The sequence below is a fragment of the Corapipo altera genome, unplaced genomic scaffold (genome assembly GCF_003945725.1).
Source record: "Corapipo altera isolate COAL_440 unplaced genomic scaffold, ASM394572v1 0, whole genome shotgun sequence".
NCBI classification, from domain to species: Eukaryota; Metazoa; Chordata; class Aves; order Passeriformes; family Pipridae; genus Corapipo; species Corapipo altera.
The window spans coordinates 73,280,034-73,299,989 of NW_020884872.1; the positions used below are offsets into that span (position 1 = coordinate 73,280,034).

Sequence of the window (19,956 nt, forward strand, 5' to 3'; positions counted from 1 at the left end):
GTGGCAACTCCAGTAGGCAAGAAAGGCAGCAAGTGAGCAGCTTCTGATTTCTGACTGAATGAGTACTGGGTACCTCATTACTACTTACTAAGGAGAAATCCCCAAAGGGATCAGGTTTCACATGTTAAATACTCGAGAATTCACTGTGGCAGCAACTGTATCCCTGTGTGGATATAACAACTTATTTTAGAGCCATTTCTGACTATGACATTTTTAATGTTCTAAGTAGCTCAAACACAGCAACACTCTATACTGGTTATAGGCAAAAGAAGCACAAATCTGTCAAGTTAAACCCTTATCTATGGGCCAGACCTTTCAACCTCCAGTTGATAATTGTCTCTATGTCCTTTGCCAGCTCAAAAACGCAGCTGCAATGAGTACTACTGGACCAGCAGCAGCTGCAAGTTACACCCATTGCAGTATCCCCCTTGTACAGCCTCAAAAGTACAAACTACTATGAAAAATATTCAGCTGCAATAAAGATTATCTATAAGTATAGGTTTCATTAGTGTTTTATTTTGCATGAGGTTTAAAATCACGTTTTTTGCTTTAAGAGAGAAGCAGATGCTAAGGGATATTATATGCTGGGCCTATATAGGTCCATGGGGAAAGAGAAACCAATTCAAATTGTTTTCCTGCTCTCAGAAGGCAGTAGGATCACATGACAAGCACTGCAGAAGCACTCCCTGCTAAAAATAGCGGCATTTTAGGAAGATATTTCAGTCCTGTCTTGAATTCATTAATTATTCACTTTATCTGCATTTTTTTTAGCATCATCATAAATTTCTATCTTTGCAAGAACAGTACTTCCCCGTGCCCTGAAGGAGAAATTTTAAAATAGCCTCTCTTTATCTGGCAGGTTTGATGGATCATGACAGTGCTGTGGCACACATAACTAGCAGACCTTGAATCAGGGGGTCTGCACTGTACTGCACTTGAGATGAGTTAAATGGATTTCAAGCTTACAAATTCAATCTTTATTTTACCAGCCTATCCTGGTTTTACTTTCTATTCACTCACAACACAGCTACGTCTCTTTTGTCCTTCAAAAATTGCAGAAATTCATGTATAAACAGTAGGCAAATACTTCATCATGAACTTGACAGAGCAGTCAGGATTCAGGATCAGATATGTAGGGACACTAATAATCAGCTTTTCAGAGAAGTGAAATAATTTCTTTATAAATTCATCAAACCTTTTCCTTCTAGGACACCTAGAAATTCTGGTTGTAGTCAGAAAGCACTGGAGCAAGTCGGTGTCAGTGACTTTGGATCAGGTTCTGTAAGTATTGTGGGACACTAAAATCCCATAATACCCTTCTTCCCATGCCCTGCAAGGTTGTTACAATAATGGCTCATCCAGTACCAAGAGAGAGAGAAATCAACATCCACCAGGATAGTCATCTGTGTAGAATCATAGAGTCATTTAGGTTGGAAAATACCTTTAAGATCGTCAAGTCCAACCATGAACCTAACACTGCCGAGTCCACCACCAAGCCATGTACTACCACCACCCTGCATAGCATTACTAGCTTACATTCATGTTTTAAGTATGCACTCCATTATTCAAACCAGAAACGAGCATAATGCAGGGGTGAGGCTGGTCCGTCCTGCCAACACCACCTTCTTGTCCCACCAGCTTAGGATGGGAAAGTCTTGATGAAAGCCAACTCTTCCAGTATGGAAAGGATATGATGTTTCCTGATCATAAGTGGCTTGCATTTCTCCTTCTGGCTGTGACTTTTAGAAAGTCCCTCTATTCATAGCTGAAAGCAAGATTTCGCCCTAGAGTACAGCAATTTTTGCATACTTCTATTCTAGCAACTGACTTCTCTATCAATTTTCTAGTGCAAACATTTCCTTGCACCATACTTAAAGTTGCTAGATGTCTTTGTCGAAAGCTGACACAAATACCAAACATACCCAACTGGAACAGCTATGGAAAGTAACCTGCATTCCTGTGAAAGGGGAGGCTGCCTGCCTTGCTCAAATAATTTAGTTCAGGGCCAAATAAGGAGGCGACCTTAAAATTATATCAATCAGATGTTACACCACATTCCACGTGTTTTCTGTGAGGACTGTTCATAGAGCATTCAATTCAAAGTAATTGATTTTCATTTCACTACATTTCCACTCTTCACCTGCTAATTTTTTTAACTCGGAATGTTCAAATAATTGAATTGAACAAAGATGCACATATCACAAGCACAAACCTCCAAGACAGATTTAATTCAGAAGTCTGCTAATGCCTGGTCAGTTAGCAAGCACAGGACCCCTTTCCCTTCCTACATTCTCTACGATCTAACAAAGGAGAAAAATAATTATGTTTTCCTATTTCCAGGCAGACCAATTAAAAGTGAGATTGTAAATTATTAAGGTACATAGTTACAGCCATCACAATGAAAGTTTTGCTAGCTTGTTTAAGAATAGCTATTCCTGTGAAGTAGTTCATTATAAATAAGTGAAAATACACAAAACACATGTACACTGCTCAGAGCATGGTTTCATGACTCTAAAGAACATAAGACATTTGTGTTACTTAGTAGTTGAAAGAACAGTGCAGGGTCCTATACAAAACACCTTAATATTCTTTCTTTTTTCTTTTAAATAACCCTATGGATCTAAAACTCTCATTAATTTTGTAATCTGACAGAAGAAAGCCTCTTCAGACCACCATTCCTAAAATCACAATAAATGCCTTTCATGCCTAGCAAATTATTCTGTTCTATATCATATATCATTTTCCCTTTTGCAAACTGCTACAGTGATTCATAAGAGACAAGAAAACACCTAACCCAGAATTCCAAACAACTATTAACAAGAAATATATCTGATGCAGTCAGCACTTCCTATATACCTGCTGCACGTCATCACCATGTTAATCCATTCTGTCTTAATAAAAATCATGTTCGAATATATAATCTCCTAAATAATTTCATGGAAATCCCTCATTATGGCTACAAGGCATTAATAAAAACTGCGTATGTAGTGAAGAGAAACAACAAAAAACCCCTATTCTTTTCTGAAGTGGTTTGCTCTGCTGTTCTGCCTACCAACACACACATTTTACATGCCGTTGGCCCTTCCCATGCTGTAATGCAAACAGCCTCTAGAACATACTATGTTCAGCTAATAATTAACACTCATCCAGAGCCGTCATAAATAAAGGTCTAGTTTAGCATTTGCTGTGGTATTGTCTGAACTCCCATGCTAAGCCTGTTAGTCTCTGGCTGGGTGAACAAACTCCAGCCACAATGAGAAGCCAAATACCAGGGTCCAAGTAGCTCCACTTTCTTTTCCAAATTAGACCACAGTGTGAGGCAAACTCTGCACACTGAGTGTCTGACTTTGTGAGTGTCACAGAGCTTTCTTTGATGAGTTTCTCCAAGCAGTGTTTTTTCAGAATGCTTTGTTTGATAATTTGACAGAACATGAAAAAGAAAAAAAAAGGAAGGAAAAAAAGTCTATCAAAAGGACCAGTTGACTGGTTTTTTGTGTTTGTGTCAGTTCTTCTCCACAAGCCTTTCAGACAGAAACCTTACAGGGCCAGAGGAGAGATGGAGCGAATAGTCAGGCACCCACATTGCCACTCATACACATTTCATATTTCACAGCACTTCTAGTAAGATGAGGGAAATCAGAAAATGTGTCCTGGCAAAACCACAGTTATGCATTTGTGTTCTCCCTACCTGAGGTCGCCTTGTACTTTCACAGAGATGGAGCATTCATCTTCCTTTCTTCTCCTAAGCCACTTAGTTACAGTTCTTTTTATATATAAATCCCCACTTACAAAATAAATAAAAAAATGTGTGCCTGTTCTGTGTTGCTGCCATGGAGTAGTTATGACAGTGCTTAAAGATTAATATTTTTCATACAAAAAATCCCAAGACCCAAGAGAACCCGGTCCCCTTGGTATCATGATCGCCAAAAGCCACAATACCTACACAGATACACACCCTGTGGTGATTCCATGTCCCTATGCAGGCAACAGAAAGGCAGAGCTTCCTGAACAAAGCAAGCAGACTCCAATATCAACAGTAAAATCCCAGGAGACTGTCAGTGCAGGAGGGATTTCATTGCTTCACTCCTTTACCCTGTTGCCCCACTTCTCCCACTCCCTTGCTTTCCACACTACCACAGACCTTCTCTGGAGGGACCAGACTGGGATAGGTACTACACTATCCCGGGGCTGTTTATGGAGTTCTTCTGACATGAGCTGCAGGAGGATGAGACGCCAATTAGGTTTCAATCCATTTTTGCCACTGCCAGCTCCTCAGCTCTTCATTTTACTGATATCCACCCCTTTGAGAGTCTCCTTTGCAGCATCTGTCAAGCTTTAAGCATGCCCTCCCTGGACATGAAATCATTATAAGACGAGTAACCCCACTGTGCCTGAGTTTGCACCTGCCAGCATAGGCTGCACATCAGCAGCCATGCTCCTGTTCATAAAGGCTCGATTTAGATCTGTCCAGCTAAGTGCATGAGATGAAAACTCATTTTCTCCTAAATACCCAGGGTATGCTTTTGGAAGTCATGACAAAACTCCAGGGACAAGTCCTGGGCTACATAAGCTGTCACAGTGTCATTTCTCTGGCAGCTAACAAGCTTCCTTATCCATACCACAATGGAGTAGGACCAAGACAAAGTCAACTCTTACAAAACAAACAAACAAACAAACAAGCGTGTTCTCCTACATTCATGCCAGCAGGATTTGGCCCACACTGTGTCATTTACTAGTCACACTTCTGACCTCTATTTTATTTTTGGTTCCCTCAGCACAATCAAGAACTGCAGTCATCAATGTTATCTAAGCATCTAATTTATAACGCTTGGCTGAACCCTTCCAGGAATCATAAAGCAAGGTGGTATGCAATCTGATACAGGGGTCAGAGCCAATTTTTAAAGAAGACAAGGGAAGAGTTCCCACCAGCTTAAATGGAACATGGATCAGGTTTGCAATGATAAAAAGGCAACAAATATTTTAAGACACTAAAAGAACCATTTCAGGCATGTTCAGATTTACTGAAAGCTGTAACTTGACCTACTCCAGCTCCCCACTCCACAAATTCTCTTCTGTCAGAAGACAACATATATGTCAAACTAGGGCTGCTATCCTACAGCTACACACACATACTCTTTAGCCTGAATACTAGTTAAGCTTTTAACTGAATGGAGACTTTTAAGTAAAACATGCTTTCCTTAAATCCAACCAAGACGGAACATAGCACAAAAGTGTTTTGTCAGTATTTTTTACTTTGTTATGTGGTTCTCTAAGCACAGAACAAAGGCTTAAAGGAAAGATGACCCTCTTTCAGCAGAAAGTGCTGCCTCTTGCAGGAGCAGCAAAACTCATATGCTGAAAAACATTGTAAAGTGGGGGATAAAAGGCACTTAATCTGTGTGAATCTCTACATTCAGTGAGTACCCCCCAAACTGGATTTATCCATCATAAGAGAAGCATTTCATCTCTCAGCTACAAGGTGTCACCATAAAACCAGCAGAATGCTCAGTGCCTCTCATAAAACACTTTTGCCACAGGGACCAAATAATTATTATATATAAAGGTACACTAAAATACTTCATGTTTTATTCTTTCAGCAAAACGATTTGGTCAAAGACTGATGAACTAAAGCCTGTCTCTGTATTTTGCTATTAATTTTATGCAAAGCTACCTGCTAGGTACTAGCTCAGAGGACAAGGACAGTACTGACCACATTGTCATTCTGGATGACAAACAAACACAGCATCACAGGCTATCACAGTTTGGAAAGATCCAGCCCACCTCAATGAAATGCCACACATCCACTGGAGTCTTGGAAATCAACAAACTTGCCAGAGAGATTTTAAAATCTACGGTGCTTTGGTGGGCACTATAGCAAAGAGTTGGCACTCTAAAATCTTTACCTGGCAGGATTCAATAGCATATTCAGTTTAAGTTGTTTAAAAATGAGGCCTTTTAATTTCCCACCTCTTTTGGACAGGAAGGAAGGCCAGCATTTCAAAGAGCTGCTGCTGAAGAAAAGATGCCACATTTCCCCTTTCAGACAGCAGTGCTCCTCCATTGGCAAACACTTCTCATAAATGATCTCTCCAGAGATGACTCTTCAGACACTTCCCCTATTCCTTTTCCCAGAGGCAATTCCTCCATAAAGTCACGGATTTAGATATGCAATTTTTAGTATTTCACCTTCTGAGTAGAACAAAAAGTAGTTTCTTAATATTTTTCAGGAAATTCCCTCATCTTTGGTGTTGCTATGCCCTGCCTTAGGGAAATGCTGGAAGTCAGGTGGCTCTGCTCCTCCATGAGAGACCCCTACTCCTCACATACACATGCACGCCAGTGGACCTGTCTTTCAATGGGTCAGACTTCAGTCATGCAGTTAATTTCAGCTTTGATGAAAGAAGTTGTCATTCTGTCTGAAAAAAAACCAAGATATATATATATAATAACAACTTGAACAGAACTGGTGACTGAAGAGCTCAAAGACCAGGCTGTTGGTCTACCAGGTGCCTGCAACACATGGACTTTCCAAAGAATTCAGGTTTTTAGAGTATAAGGAAAAAAAGAACTTGGTTTTTTGTTTAAACTTTACAACATTTTTATATTCTAAAATAACTCAAAATATTTTCTTGAAGTCTTCCCTAAAGAGTTTCCTGTTCTGAGTCTGATTATACACCAGATGCTGTCCTAACAAAGGCATCAGCAGGCCAAAATCCCCCTTGCTATGCAAAAGTATACACGCTAAAAGACTGTCTCTAAATTGCAGACTCTCACAGGGAGGAACCTTGTCTAGATTTACATTTTTAAAATTATGAATACAATAGAGTTCTTATCTTGATTGGGATCTGCTGACGCAACCATAAAATTAATTGGTGGGTTTACAGGAGCAGGTTCAATTCTGATTCCACTGAGGTCAATGGTATTTTAACCATAATAAAATCAAGTCAAAATTTCTCCTGAGTCACAGTTGCCTCTTATAATTGTGTTAAATTTGAAGAGTAAAGTTTAGCAGATTAAAGATGCATGGCCTAGGCCAGACCTCAAAAGTATGCAGCATCCACATCTGAAGACAAGTTTTACCTCAGCAGCAGTATGTGGTACCCAGATATAAAATCTTATCATCAAATCAAAAGTAGTGGCAGAGGTCTGCCTTTATACAAGGAATGGAAAGGAAACAAAAGGGCTTTATAAAGGGGAAAATATGGATTTGCACTGTAACAAGCTTTATTTCTCAAGCTTTTTGAATGCAAGACAAATGAATTGCATTACTGCCCATCACCAAATCAGCCGGAGCACATTCAAATCCCAAAGCAAATCTCAACGTAGACAAAATCCCTAATGAAGTCCCTGCAGGGTGGACTTTGTCTACTCTATCTTTGAAAACGATGAATGGCAAAGTGGGAGAGAGTGCCACATTCACATCTCCCTGGGTCCTGAATCAGAAACAGAGCACATCAGATCTTTATCTGACACAGCAAATAATCCCCAAGCACATCTCAGTGTGTCACTGCTGCTGATGCTCTTTTAGCAGGTCACTTCAACACAGTATTCTCAGATCAGCCGAAGACACTGAACCTTTTCACAGCTCTGGATAGTTAACACAGCTAGCTCCAGAAATGTTCAGGGCTGCAGTGACTGGGAGTAACAAAATTGCAAAGAAAAGAATCTGAAGACGTCCTGCTCTTGCTTGCTGGGTAGGATTTGAGTTTGTGATGCAGTTATGCCAACTTCAACAACTACCTGCTTTCAGAAGCACAGTGCTCAACCCTTCTCCCATTCCACATTGCACCCGATTCCCCAACTGAGCACTAGTGCTTGCCCAAACAGGCATCAAGCCAGTTTCAGGAAGCTAAACCAGAAGTGAAGCAACCCTACAAAAAAAAAAAGGCAAGTTTTTGGGGTTTTTCTGTGGCTTTAGATCCCTAAAATGACCTCCTGACATGTCAGACAAGTGCCAGTATTGGAGCAAGAAAGAAAGAAATACACAATAGAAGGAGGGAACCTCTAAGCTCCTATTTTCATAAGAACAGAAAATTCCAGACATCTTTAGGGGGAAAGCAAATCATCAAACTAATGTTTGAGTAGAATCTTGCTTAAAAAAGCTTAGCTTTATATATACGTCCACACACACACTCACACACACACATATATATAGTACATAATTTATGTAGAAGATACTCTAATACTTTCCTGTCCTAGGCATGTAGTGAGAGTCCAAGATCAGCATTGAACTACAGACCAAGATAACGAGGTCATTGAAGGTTCTCTCTCATATAAAATTATCTTCAGACCTAGTAAGCATCTGAAATTAAGTCCTCTGAGGAATATCAAAGATCTGAGGAAAAGTGTAGTATCTATCTCATAGACACTATTAGTAGGTGTCCCTCTTCACTGACAGGTGTTATAGTCTGTGAAATTCTGATTTAAAAAGTACTGAAGCCATAGTTTAAAAAGAACCATAACAGTTACAGTTTCTTGCAAAGCTTTCTTGCTGTGTCAAGCTTATTAACTGAACTATCAATTCTTCCTAAACCAGTACCCACATCTCAAAAGACTTTTCTTTTCTACTGAGTCCTTCATACCTTGCTGAGTGGGTTGCAGCTTCTGCTCTCATCCCCAGTGCTGGTACCTGTGGAGAACATCATTTAACAACACCCAGCTTCCAGCAAAGCTGCTCATCCAAATTCCAAGAGAGACTGTCTGCAAAGGTGAAGTAGATGAGGTAGTTCAAGTTTCAGGGGTTTTCTCAGACTTATGCCGTCCACAAATGCCCACAATCACAGAACTGTTTCCTACTGTACAGTGCAGAGAAAGCATTTATGCTTAATCTCCCAGCTCCCTGCAAAATTCCCTCTGGTCAGCTCAAAATCTCGCTTCCTCACAACCTGAAACTTCACCATTATCCAGTCTAAGCTTTCTTGTGACCCATTCAAACCAATGCATTCTTGTACTCTATTTCAAGGACTTTTTTTTCCTCCCTGGTGTTAAACCTCAACATATTTACAGAGAGCAAGAGTATACCCTCTCAGTTTTCATTCTGCAGGCTAAGTCAAAATCTTTAGACTCCATCATATGATAGCCTTTTCATCCCCCTGATCATCCCAGTAAGCCCTTTCTGCACCTGTTTTGGTTTCAATCCATCTTCTTTAACACAAGTGACCAACTGCATTGTGCATTTAGAACCCTCCCAGTGCTGTATGTAGTGGCACTGATAAAGCTCTCCCTGAGCCTCACAGGCAAATATTTTAGGTACTTTAAGTCACCAGGGCCCTTCTGTGAGGTTGCCTCCTGTGCTGGAAATACTTCCCAGCTTAGCAAAAATTTCAATAATACATCACTACCTTTTTATGGCGAGATGTTTAATGTCCATAATAAAAACAGGGAATAAAATCAGTCCAAGGACCAATCCATAAAAACTCCACTAATAGCTTCACTCCAGTCTAACACCTTTCAGCACTCCCCATTGCTGTCTCCTCCTCAGAGTTTTCACCATCTATCATACAAGTCTTCTATTAACACTAATTTTATCCACTGTAACAAATGTTCTCTTCTGTGGGTCATACCTAACACAGCCCTGCAGATTAGCACAATTTCCCATTTCTAGAAAAAGAAATTCCTACCAAAAATAAAATACTAGGCTTGCCTTCAGCAGTACTGAAGTTTACTGCTTCAGTAAACTCATCTTGCATGTACTTCCAGGTCCTCCTCTACTGTTTTGTTTAGAAGCATGTTTCTAGGCCCCAAGCACAACTCAAGTCAGATTGACAGCCCTTCAGCCAAACACAAACTACGCAGCCAGAGGTACACACACACTTGAGGATGGAAAACATCTGCATTGCCCTGGAGAGAAGCAAACACTCCCTCACCAGGGCTTGCTCCCACCTTTGTGCTACACCTTCTGGTGACTTGGGAAGGAATCACTGTGGCTGAAGACCTTCTGCTTGTCCAGATTTGTTTTCCAGTTTCCTGCTTCAATTCCCCAGGCAGCAAAGAAACCCTTGTGCCAGGAAAAGGGAGCGGACGGAAGGTTGGAGGGAAAGCAGTCGCTTCTTTTAGCAGTGCTATTGGCTGCCCCTGCTCCCTTTGTTCATCTCATAACGGAATTCCCCAGACCCATGTTTCCACCCCAAGGAATATATCAGAAATAGGGCTAGCCCACTTAGCATCCACACTCAGACTGTATTCCATTTACAGTCCCACCTGAGTACACCATGTTGGCAAAGACTCCTGTTCCTTTTCATTTAATAGCTTAAAAAGATTTCGCTTTATATCTTAGTATATGGTTCAGGACCCAAATCAGCTTTATTGCAGGAATTGCCATTTTATCCTCATGCTTCTACACCTCTAAGACACAGGTTTTTCTGCAACTTGCCCTTCTCCCATTCCTCATAGACCCTCTGCTAAGCACTCACAGCCTTTTAGTCTCCAAATCCTTGCTTGCAGTTTCACCCTTTCCGGGATAGTGTTTCCACAGGATTTTTGCATTTCTGAAAAAGTTTCAAGTTTCCTTTACATTCAGAGCCATAATCACCTTTTTGAACTGAGTCTCTTCAGATCTCAGAGTCTGCCCATCAAATTAGCTACAAGCCTGCTTCTTGTAGTCTCCTGCTTAAAGCAGATTTACTCAGGAAGACACGAATCACTGTTTTTGCTAAAACACACCAACAGGTTTTTGATCACGAGAGTGCCAGCTTTTCCTGAGCAATGCTGCTTGTGAGGAAAACCTGACCACTCCTTGCAAGTCAGCTGCCATAGAAACTGCCTTCTGTCTCTCCACCATTTATACCGTTTATCAAAAGGCACTTTATTATTGTAAATAATAATAATAACACAAGCAGAAGGGTTTTTAATCTGGTGCTGCAGCCGTTACCCCTCCTGGGATTTGACCACTCTCAACCTAGAAGTCTGTGCCTTCGCTCAAGGAAATTGCGTTTAATTCTCCTTCCAAAAATTGTGCATTGCAACTGTGCTGTTTCCAGGCTCACCTCAGCCATGGTACCTATGATGAACACTGATGAACATATAATCCAGATTATTATTAAAAATTAAAAAAAAAAATCTATCTGAAGAGTATGGAAAAGCTTTAGATCAAAGGTGCTTAACACTAAAAGGAAAGTGTGATGACACTGCAGGGTAATTTATTTATTTATTTAAATACTTGTAGTGATCATATACTTGGCCCAAATGCTGTTCCCAACATGCACTTTCAACCTGTTTTTTTCTTGATGTTGTTTCCGTGCACCTTGACCTAACCTTTGAAGGGCTGAACGATTCCCTTCCCTTATTTGCATGGGAACGTAAAAGATATTTTTAGAATGCAGCCAAACAAATCCATGTGCCTACATCAAGCAATTTTCAGTAAACTATGACAAACCTTTTTTGTCAAAAAAAATTCTGTTCATCTGTCTTTGTAGCTGCATAGCCCTTCCAGGACTGTGGGGACCCAAACGAAAGCATAAAGCACTGCAGGTGCAGCCCTCCTTGGACAACAAAGAAGCGTATCGTCACCTCCCTGCACACTTGCTGGGAAAACATGTTCCTTCAAGGACAATTCTCTCTCTCTCTATCCTCCTCCACCCTCTCCCCAGTGTTTTAGGAGCAAGAGGTAAGTTTAGTATCCCAAAACAAGCTTTCAGTTAATGTTTTGAAGGACAGCAATTTATTACTCTGTTAAAAGCGTTCCTAAATATCACCTTGCAGCACACACCCTGTAAGTCAAACCCAGAAGTGTGTAGTTCCCTCTCTGGTTCCCAATCTGGGCTCTTCAACCCTGTCCCAGTTGCTCTGTGGCGACATGAAACTTCTCTCTTTACTCTCTCCTGGTCTCTCCTTCTATACACTCCTAGCTCTTTCCCCCTTCCCCAGAAGTCCACCATCTCCACTCCTGCCTTCCTCCTTCCCTCTGCACAGCTCCCTGATAGCTGTTCCAGATCTTACAACTATCAGTATTCCTCCTGACCATCCTACCTGAGCTGTCTTTTGCGACCTGCCAAGGACACAAGGAGCAATGGAGGCACCAGCATTTCACAGAATCATAGAATGGTTTGAGTTGAAAGGAACCTTTACAGTTCATTTAGTCCAACCCCCTTGCAATGAGCAAGGACATCTTCAACTGCATCAGGTTGCTCAGAGTCCCAGCTAACCTGACTTTGAATGTTTCTAGTGATGGGGCATCCACAATGTGTCTTGGCAACCTGTTTCAGTGTCTCACCATCCTCATTGTAAAAAATTTTTTTCCTTATATCTAGTCTGAGAAGAGGAGTGGGGCAAGTCCATGTTCTTGGGAGACTGGTGGGGCAGGGATGTCAGCAGTAGGATGTAGCACAGCTCTCTACTGTAAAAGAGCCCAGGACAACCAGAGCAGCTGAGGCGAGGGTGTTCCATGGTCTTGCTGTGCTTGAGATAGCACAGGACTGCCTCAGAGGACAGCCCGCAGGGGGAACAAGGGGCACCCCATGGCGTGGGTACACATCACTGCCTGCCACGTGAGTGTCACCTTTTAATATGCCCAAGGGCAGCACAACAATGGGGACAGCCCACAAAAGCATGAAGGTCTTGGGACTGATCAGAGAGACCTCCCTCACTCCATGGCATGGCCCTGAGGAGCACAGTTAAGACACGTTTGCTAATGTTCTTGTCAGAGGTGTTGGCAAGAGCTGTTTGGCACTTGGGAAGGAAACAGCCTTTGAATCTTCTCTTAACACCCTTAGGGTCCTGTCTGTAGTTTGTATTTTTCCTCTTCTCCAGTGACAAGTACAGTAGTTGTTGTAAAACCTGATGAGTCATAGCTGCAGGCTGCAAGGGAAAGACAAGGTAAAAGGAGAGCAGGGACAGACAAGACGGAAAGCTGCTGTCACTAACCAGCTTCCAAGTCATTGCTATGTAGCTACCACTGGCTTCTCTGCAGTATCACATACATACATCTTCAGCTTTTCCTGGCTGAATCCATGGCTTGAGGAAGAACTTGAGAACAGCTACACTATGTTACACATACCTGCCTAAAAGCAGCATAAAGTCATTGTGCCCTTCTGACCAGAAAGTGCAGTCAGAACTGTCCACTGTAACGGTGGGACGTTGGGAAGAGTTTGTCAGGCAGCTAATCTAAAAGTAAAGCAGAACTTTGATTCTCAAAGACTAATGTGCTTTGATCAAGATATGCTGAAACTGCCTTTACTGTTGTCTTTCATGAAAACTAGCAGTGGTCACCAACCCTGGCTGCTCTGCTCTGCCATATGTCCCATCTCCAGTGGTACCACAAATACACTGGGAAAAATCTTCCTGTGACAAATGTTTCAAACTCAAACATAGAAGGATTCGTCTTTTAGGTCACTGATTTGATTCACACCTAATATATTTTTCATGCAGTAATTTGAACATGAATATGATAGTGTCATAGACAAAGGACACCTGTTCCAATAGTGTCGAGTAGTGAATGCCTTACAAGTGGTGGATCTAAGCACCTACTTAGATCCACAACGCTAATGTGGAGCAATACCAAGTATTTCTTAGGCTGCTATTCAGTTGTGTGTGGGAAACAGTTTTCCCACCGTAGGAAAAACATTCACAGTGTCATAAGTGTACCTAATCCATGAAAAAGCTGGTGTTATTCATGGCCTTTAGAAAAGAAACCAAGACACAGGGATCCAGCTCCCAGCGCAGCAGCACAAGGACAACTTACTGGTGCAACAGAACAATTCAACTCAAGTGACTGCTCTGCTTAATGCAGGTGAACAACTGAATTAAGTTTTTTGCAGTCTATCACATATCAGTCTCAAAACTAATCTTGCTTAAACTAGTCTTCTACTTCACTAGAGAGATAATTCTGTGCTAGATTGTGCCTTGCTTCTAGTTCAAGTTGTAATATTTATTCCCTCAGAGAACTTACTTTTCAATTAAGTGGATTTTTTCACCAAAACCAAAAATGAAACGTTGTCACTTAAAAATGTCCAGCCAATTCAACACAAAAATCTGCTCTGAGGCATGCTTATCTCAGTGTTTCTAAGAGAGTTGACAGTTGCTGAAATATAGGCACTAGGATTGCTAGTGTTGACAAGGCTTTAAAGCATCATCACATTGAGTAGCCATTAGAGGTTATATTTCATTGGAAGTAATGTAATTCAATTACCATCACCCTTTAGTATGTCCCATCTCTGGAGGCTGACAACAAGCCATATCATCCATCAGATTTTAACCTGAACTTTGCATTCTAGCCTCACAGATTGCCAGTTCTCCATTATGAATGGTTTCATATTTTTAGTGTCCTTTCTTAGGGAAAAGATGTTATCCAATTATATTGCACATCCATCTGCCTGCCTGTCTCTCCTTCCTTGGTTTTTCAACCAGTTTCAATCAAGAGGCAAAGGTCTTCGAGAAAATGAAGTTCCTATCAGTTTTTCAACTAATCAGAGGCATGGTAAAGAAGAGAAATCATTTGCACGTCCCACTTGGGAGTGGTAAACTATGTAATCCCTGCAAACTGACAATCTGGTGAGCATGGACAGCTAATACTGTCTCTTTCTCCATACAAGAAACACAAAAGGCTGAGGAATTTGTGCTATTGCAGGGACAGAAGGTCAGGGAGACCCATGTCTTGTCCTGTGAGACACAAACCCCTAGGAAAGCAGACTCCTTTAGAACTGCTGTTAATGGAACAACTATTTTATAAATGCAGTGAGCTTAGTAATTTACAAAGAATTTCTTGTGCGTATTTCTTCCGCAAAGAATGTTTTGAGTAATTCACTCTGACAGTCAAACATATTGCAAATAGAAAATATAAATTACGCAGAAAACAAAGACTTTGTTTTCTCAAGTCTATGCATTTAAGCTCTATCAATAAGCACATTTTCTTTCTCAGAATATCTGAAATGCAGAGTAACTGATTCACTATGTTTGTAAGTTTAAATGATTACTCTTACTGATGATTATCAACATTACTGATTCATATTACTGTTGTTGTTCTGCCTTTTTGCTGCCTAACTGAACCATAAAAGTACTCATGACTTTGCTAGTTCTTAATCACATTCATCAACTGCACAACAATTGTGATTTATGACAGCTTATTCCTCAAAGGTAACCTGTTTACATCTGTCATTGTGTCCATTCCCTTTCTCACTCCCTCTCCATCCTTCCAAACTTTACCTCCTCTGTATTACTCATTATGCTAAATCCCTTTTCTTTGGCCTTTCCCACTCACTGGCTCTCACCAACTCTATATCTCACCTTCTCCCATGTCCACACATCCTCCATCCCAGTCTTTCCCCTCATTCTACTACCTCTTTTTCTGCCTCCCACATATACTGTCATTATCTGTATTTTCTGGCTTCCTCCCCTAGCCTGTTCTTTGCTCAGAAGATAGTTCCCTTCCCCTCGCTCACACAAAACTTTACTAGAAAGAGATTGGTGAACCCGGACACCCTTATAAAAACACTTCTGCTGGACTTTTCTGGTTTCACTTCCCTATACTTCACCATGGATCACATTCATGGAAGCTGCATTTCCCTCTTAATCCTTCTGCTCCACCTGCCCATTCACCAGCAAAATCTCATGTTTTCTCCCACTCTCATTGTGGCCCCCACCTTTTCCCAGTTAGTGCTGCTCCCTGTGACACAGTTATCTTCAGCTACACCCAAAGCTACACGCTCTATCACTTTAACTTCTTTTTGAGTGTTTCTCTGCAACATCTACTCTATCAGTCGACCATTGTCACCTTCTCTTCTGCTTCTAATGACCCCCTGTGAATGTACAGCTTCACTTTGCTTTAGACATTTGCTTACCCTTCAATACTTCCATCCTCTTCCTCAAAGACAACTGCCTCTCTAGTCTTTGTAAACCTCGGAGGTTGACATTTTACTGCTAGAAGAGTTTGCCTTCTACCGCTTGGGGAGTTACCTGATCCATTTCAGATGCCCCCTGCCCACAATCTACCCAGGGTGTGAACTCCAGCATACATTATTCCCAGATAAGGGTCACGTCCTACATACACACACACACACACACACACACATGCACACACACACTCTCCTCTACTGGAAGACAGTCCATGCTGCTGAGAACAGTCACCCATCAGCTGCAGGTAGGCTGGCAAACTCCCACATCCGAAATACCAAGTTTTACTCCTCCCTCATACCCATTACTCACTCCTGCTGCCATTCCTTAGGGAGCACCAGCGAAACATTCAGGACAAGACCACCAAGCCTCTTGCCCTCGTTCCCATACTTTTTATAACTTTTGTCACACTTCTGTTTCTCATTTTCTCATCTACATATGCCGTCTTTTCCCTCACGCTCTACCTTATTTTGTCAATTCCTAGAAAGCTCTCTGCCTACGCACAAAAGGAAGCCACTCCGTCTCAGTTTAAGTTTCTACTAAAAGGACACATTTACAAATCTTACAGTCTTCACAAATCTTTTAGTCTTCAATGACCAGCTCTGGCCATCAGTCCCTATTGCTTGTATCTAAATTGCCATTCATCTGCATTATTACTCTTTCCTAATTTTGTCACCTTTTCCCTCTCCCATATTCAGTATGTCACCCACAGGGTCTTGTTTCAAATTAGACTGCAAGATATTTAGAGCAGAAAGAGTGCTCATACAGCATATACACCTAGTGCAACAGGAGCTTGTAGAAGCTAGCGTTTACCCCAGAGAATACAAGTATCATAACTGCCCAAGGCTAGTGGGAACTTACCGAGCCGTACAGTTCCCCTTTCTCATTCATTCCAAGGTAAAGTCCACTGTCGACCCCTCGGATGCTGACCAAGCCCACTGCTATACTGATAAATTCCAGTATACCTACAAAATGCAGGAAAAAAACAAACAATGTATATATTGTTTCCATTGAAAGATTTTTTTTTTCAGATGTGACTGATCCCTGAGTGCCAAGCAGCTATTTTCAAGGTTGTTTTCCCATTTTCTGTGTTGTTTGGAGGAACATAAGGAACAAACAAATATACAATACTTAAAGTCCTTTGAGTGCCTGTTAGAATGATGAATTACAAACAGCATTAATGTACCAAATGAAAAGATTACTCTTAATCTTTCTCATCATTTCCAAACACAAACTCAGTTATACTCTGATTTGCACAGCAGATAGTACATTCAGAGAAAAAAAAAGGTTTTCGAGTGCACGAATTAGTAGAAGTGAGTAACCTATGAAATTTCTCTTGCAAAATAAATTCTGAAAAAATACGATTTAATCAGAATTGTGAGATAAAACAATGTTACACATGGAACCAAAAGATCTACTTCCAGCCATCAATGGACCAGGAATACAGGGAAAGATTTACTCACAGTGTGATCTTCCAGAGGTTTGACAAATTAAAATCCTTAGTATAGTCCACTTTCATTCATTTCTGCTTAGACAGTAATCACTCTCCCTATGTTATTATTTATTCATCTCAAATTCAAAAATTAAAATATCCTAAACCTAAGTAATAGTGTATACAGGATTAACTCTTCCCATGCACATAAGAGCAAGCTCACACAGACATTTGTGCACATAGAAATAATATTTTGCCAAGAAGCACTGCTTCTGCAAAGCTCCCAGGTTCAGCATCCATGTGCACAGTACAGCAAGTATCTGTATCAAGTATTGACTCATTTGGTTCTGGGGGCTTGGGGATTTTCTGGCAGCCTTCCCTGCAAATTGCTTACCTCTTCAATGAGGATGCTACCAGCCAAACCTTGCACAAACCTAGAAGTCTTGTGTAAAAAATGGAAATTGCTTCCTATTTGGGAATGCTCATCTTAGATTGTAATGATCTCACAGGAGTTATCCAGCAGCATTCAGAAGCATGCTGCTGTGTTACTTTCTGAGTCACAAAATAAAGCACAGAGTAGCATTTTCAATATATTTTGTGAATTTTCATGCCTAAGCACACCATATAACTATTTTTAAAACTCATTGGAAACTATATGAATATGAAATAATAAAATAAGGGTATAGTATGTGTTGAGCCTCATGGGCAAATAAAAAAGCACTTTCATGGATTTTTTTAACAATTAATTTGGCATCTCCCACAAAATAGTTGTGCACTAATCAATAACAGGCATGAATCACAAATCTAACATGGCACAAGTTGAAGTCAATAGGGAAAATTTATAGCCAAGCTAATGTGAAGATGAAAAGTATTCCCTGTAAGGGACTATTGATCATTACCTTATATATTATTCAGTACTACAAACACCATAGTCTTACTGTTTTGATAATCCTGTTTTAAGGCCTGGGTGTTTTAAACTATTCTCTACATACGCACAAATAAAAAATACTGAGGGGAAATATTTAGTAATTGTGGATTCTTTTAAGTAATATAAAGTGGCAGCATGCTGTTTATCTGGTGTAGGTAGTATCTCAGATACAATCGATCCATGGAAACAATTTAAACATTCCTATTATATCTGGACATGTAGTACTTCCAGATTCCTTACTAAGGTTTTTTCTATAAAGCTTTTACCAAAATATCACGTTACTTGGTACATGTTACCAAGCAATTTTAACTGAAGTTAAATCTTACATTAAGTGTGCATTATACAATACTATAGCTAAGTTAGTGAGTCTGGCATCTTTCACAACAGTCTAAATGTTGTCTTTAATTGCTGTTCTCATTTCAAATATTTGGGTGCACGCTGCTTAGTGCATAAAAAGAACAAAAAAGCACTGTCACATCCTATCGTAAGTGCAGAAGATGAATTTAAGGTACTTTGTCAAAGAACATCCACATATTTGAGGTCAGAATAGAGACTTCTTCATTTGAAATATTCAAAAGCCTATTCACAGCAAGTTTTATGTGCCATATTAAGTCCTTCAAGAGATTATCTGGGGCGAAGCATACAGTCTTACAGAAGCCTTGTCAGTTTAAGGATTTCATGATTTGCCCCCACAGTTCTGTGAATATTTTCACTGTATAGTTTCTATAATATATGGATAGTACTTAGGACCTGAACCAGATATTAAAATAGATAATCCTCCTCAAAATGAGGCTGGATCAAATGGAAATCAGGGCATCTCCAAACTTTAAAAGCTAGGGGCCTATTTATAGCTGAAAACGGGGAAGGGAAGCTTTGAGGAAATAACTGTCTCAGTACAAGGGGTACTGAATTTCTTTTCACCAGACACTGAGCATTTTCTTTAATGAAACCACTTCACAAGAAGTTTAGGAAGAAAGTTTTGGGGAAGTTATTTATTCCTGACACATCAACCCTTCATGCACCTTCTTCTACATGATCCAACTTTGACCACGCTGAATGGCAGCAGGACATCAGCCTGACATAAAGGCTGGTCACACTCTCCTGTCAGGCTCACAGGTGAGAGGGGGTGGATCGTTCACAAACGTGAAATTTTAACTTTCATCTAGCTTAGCTCTGGTGAAGAACAGGCCTACAGAAAAATTTCCCTTGGCTTTTAAGCAATGAATACCTCTGCAACTACACGGTCTTTTTGTTGTTGCCGCTTTGCCCTTTGCACATTTTTGTCTTTGGCTACATATAAGCTTTCTTTGTATTGATGGATTGAAGCAATTTAGTTTCCCCTTAGCACTCTAAAACACCGAAAGAACAACGAAGACGGTAAACTCTGCCAGCCAGTTCTCTGTAGGGCTTCCAAGGGAAGCGAAGGGCAGGGGAGGGTGAGGGACCGTCCGAACCCTGCTCTCCCCGGGCTGCTGCGCGTCCAGCGATCGCCCACCCCGGGAAGGGCGAGGGAAGCAGAGCCCTTCGTGGCTAAGAAGCCACCGGGAGGACAGCCTGGTGATGGGGTGAGGGAAGGAACTTCCCGGGAGCCCCTCCGCTTCCGGCGTCCCCCTCCCTTGCTCCCGGCCGCCGGCCGAGGCTGCGGCGCGGGGCTGCGCGGAGAGGCGCGGGGCTGAGCGCTCCGTCGGGATGCGTCCCGCCTGTCGCAGCTGTCACCGCTCCGCCCGCTCCCCCACATGATGCCAATTAAAAGACGGGAGGGCAGACGCAG

The 19,956-nt window shown here is 41.2% G+C and overlaps 1 protein-coding gene across 1 annotated transcript in view; it reads right to left on the reverse strand.

The window, feature by feature from the left end:
- Positions 1–19,956, reverse strand: part of FGF9 (fibroblast growth factor 9) — a 27,557-nt gene that overhangs the window by 2,926 nt on the left and 4,675 nt on the right. The window contains exon 2 of the mRNA XM_027652471.1: positions 16,687–16,790. Coding sequence (XP_027508272.1) covers positions 16,687–16,790 — 104 coding nt within the window. The remainder of the gene's footprint in view (positions 1–16,686; positions 16,791–19,956) is intronic.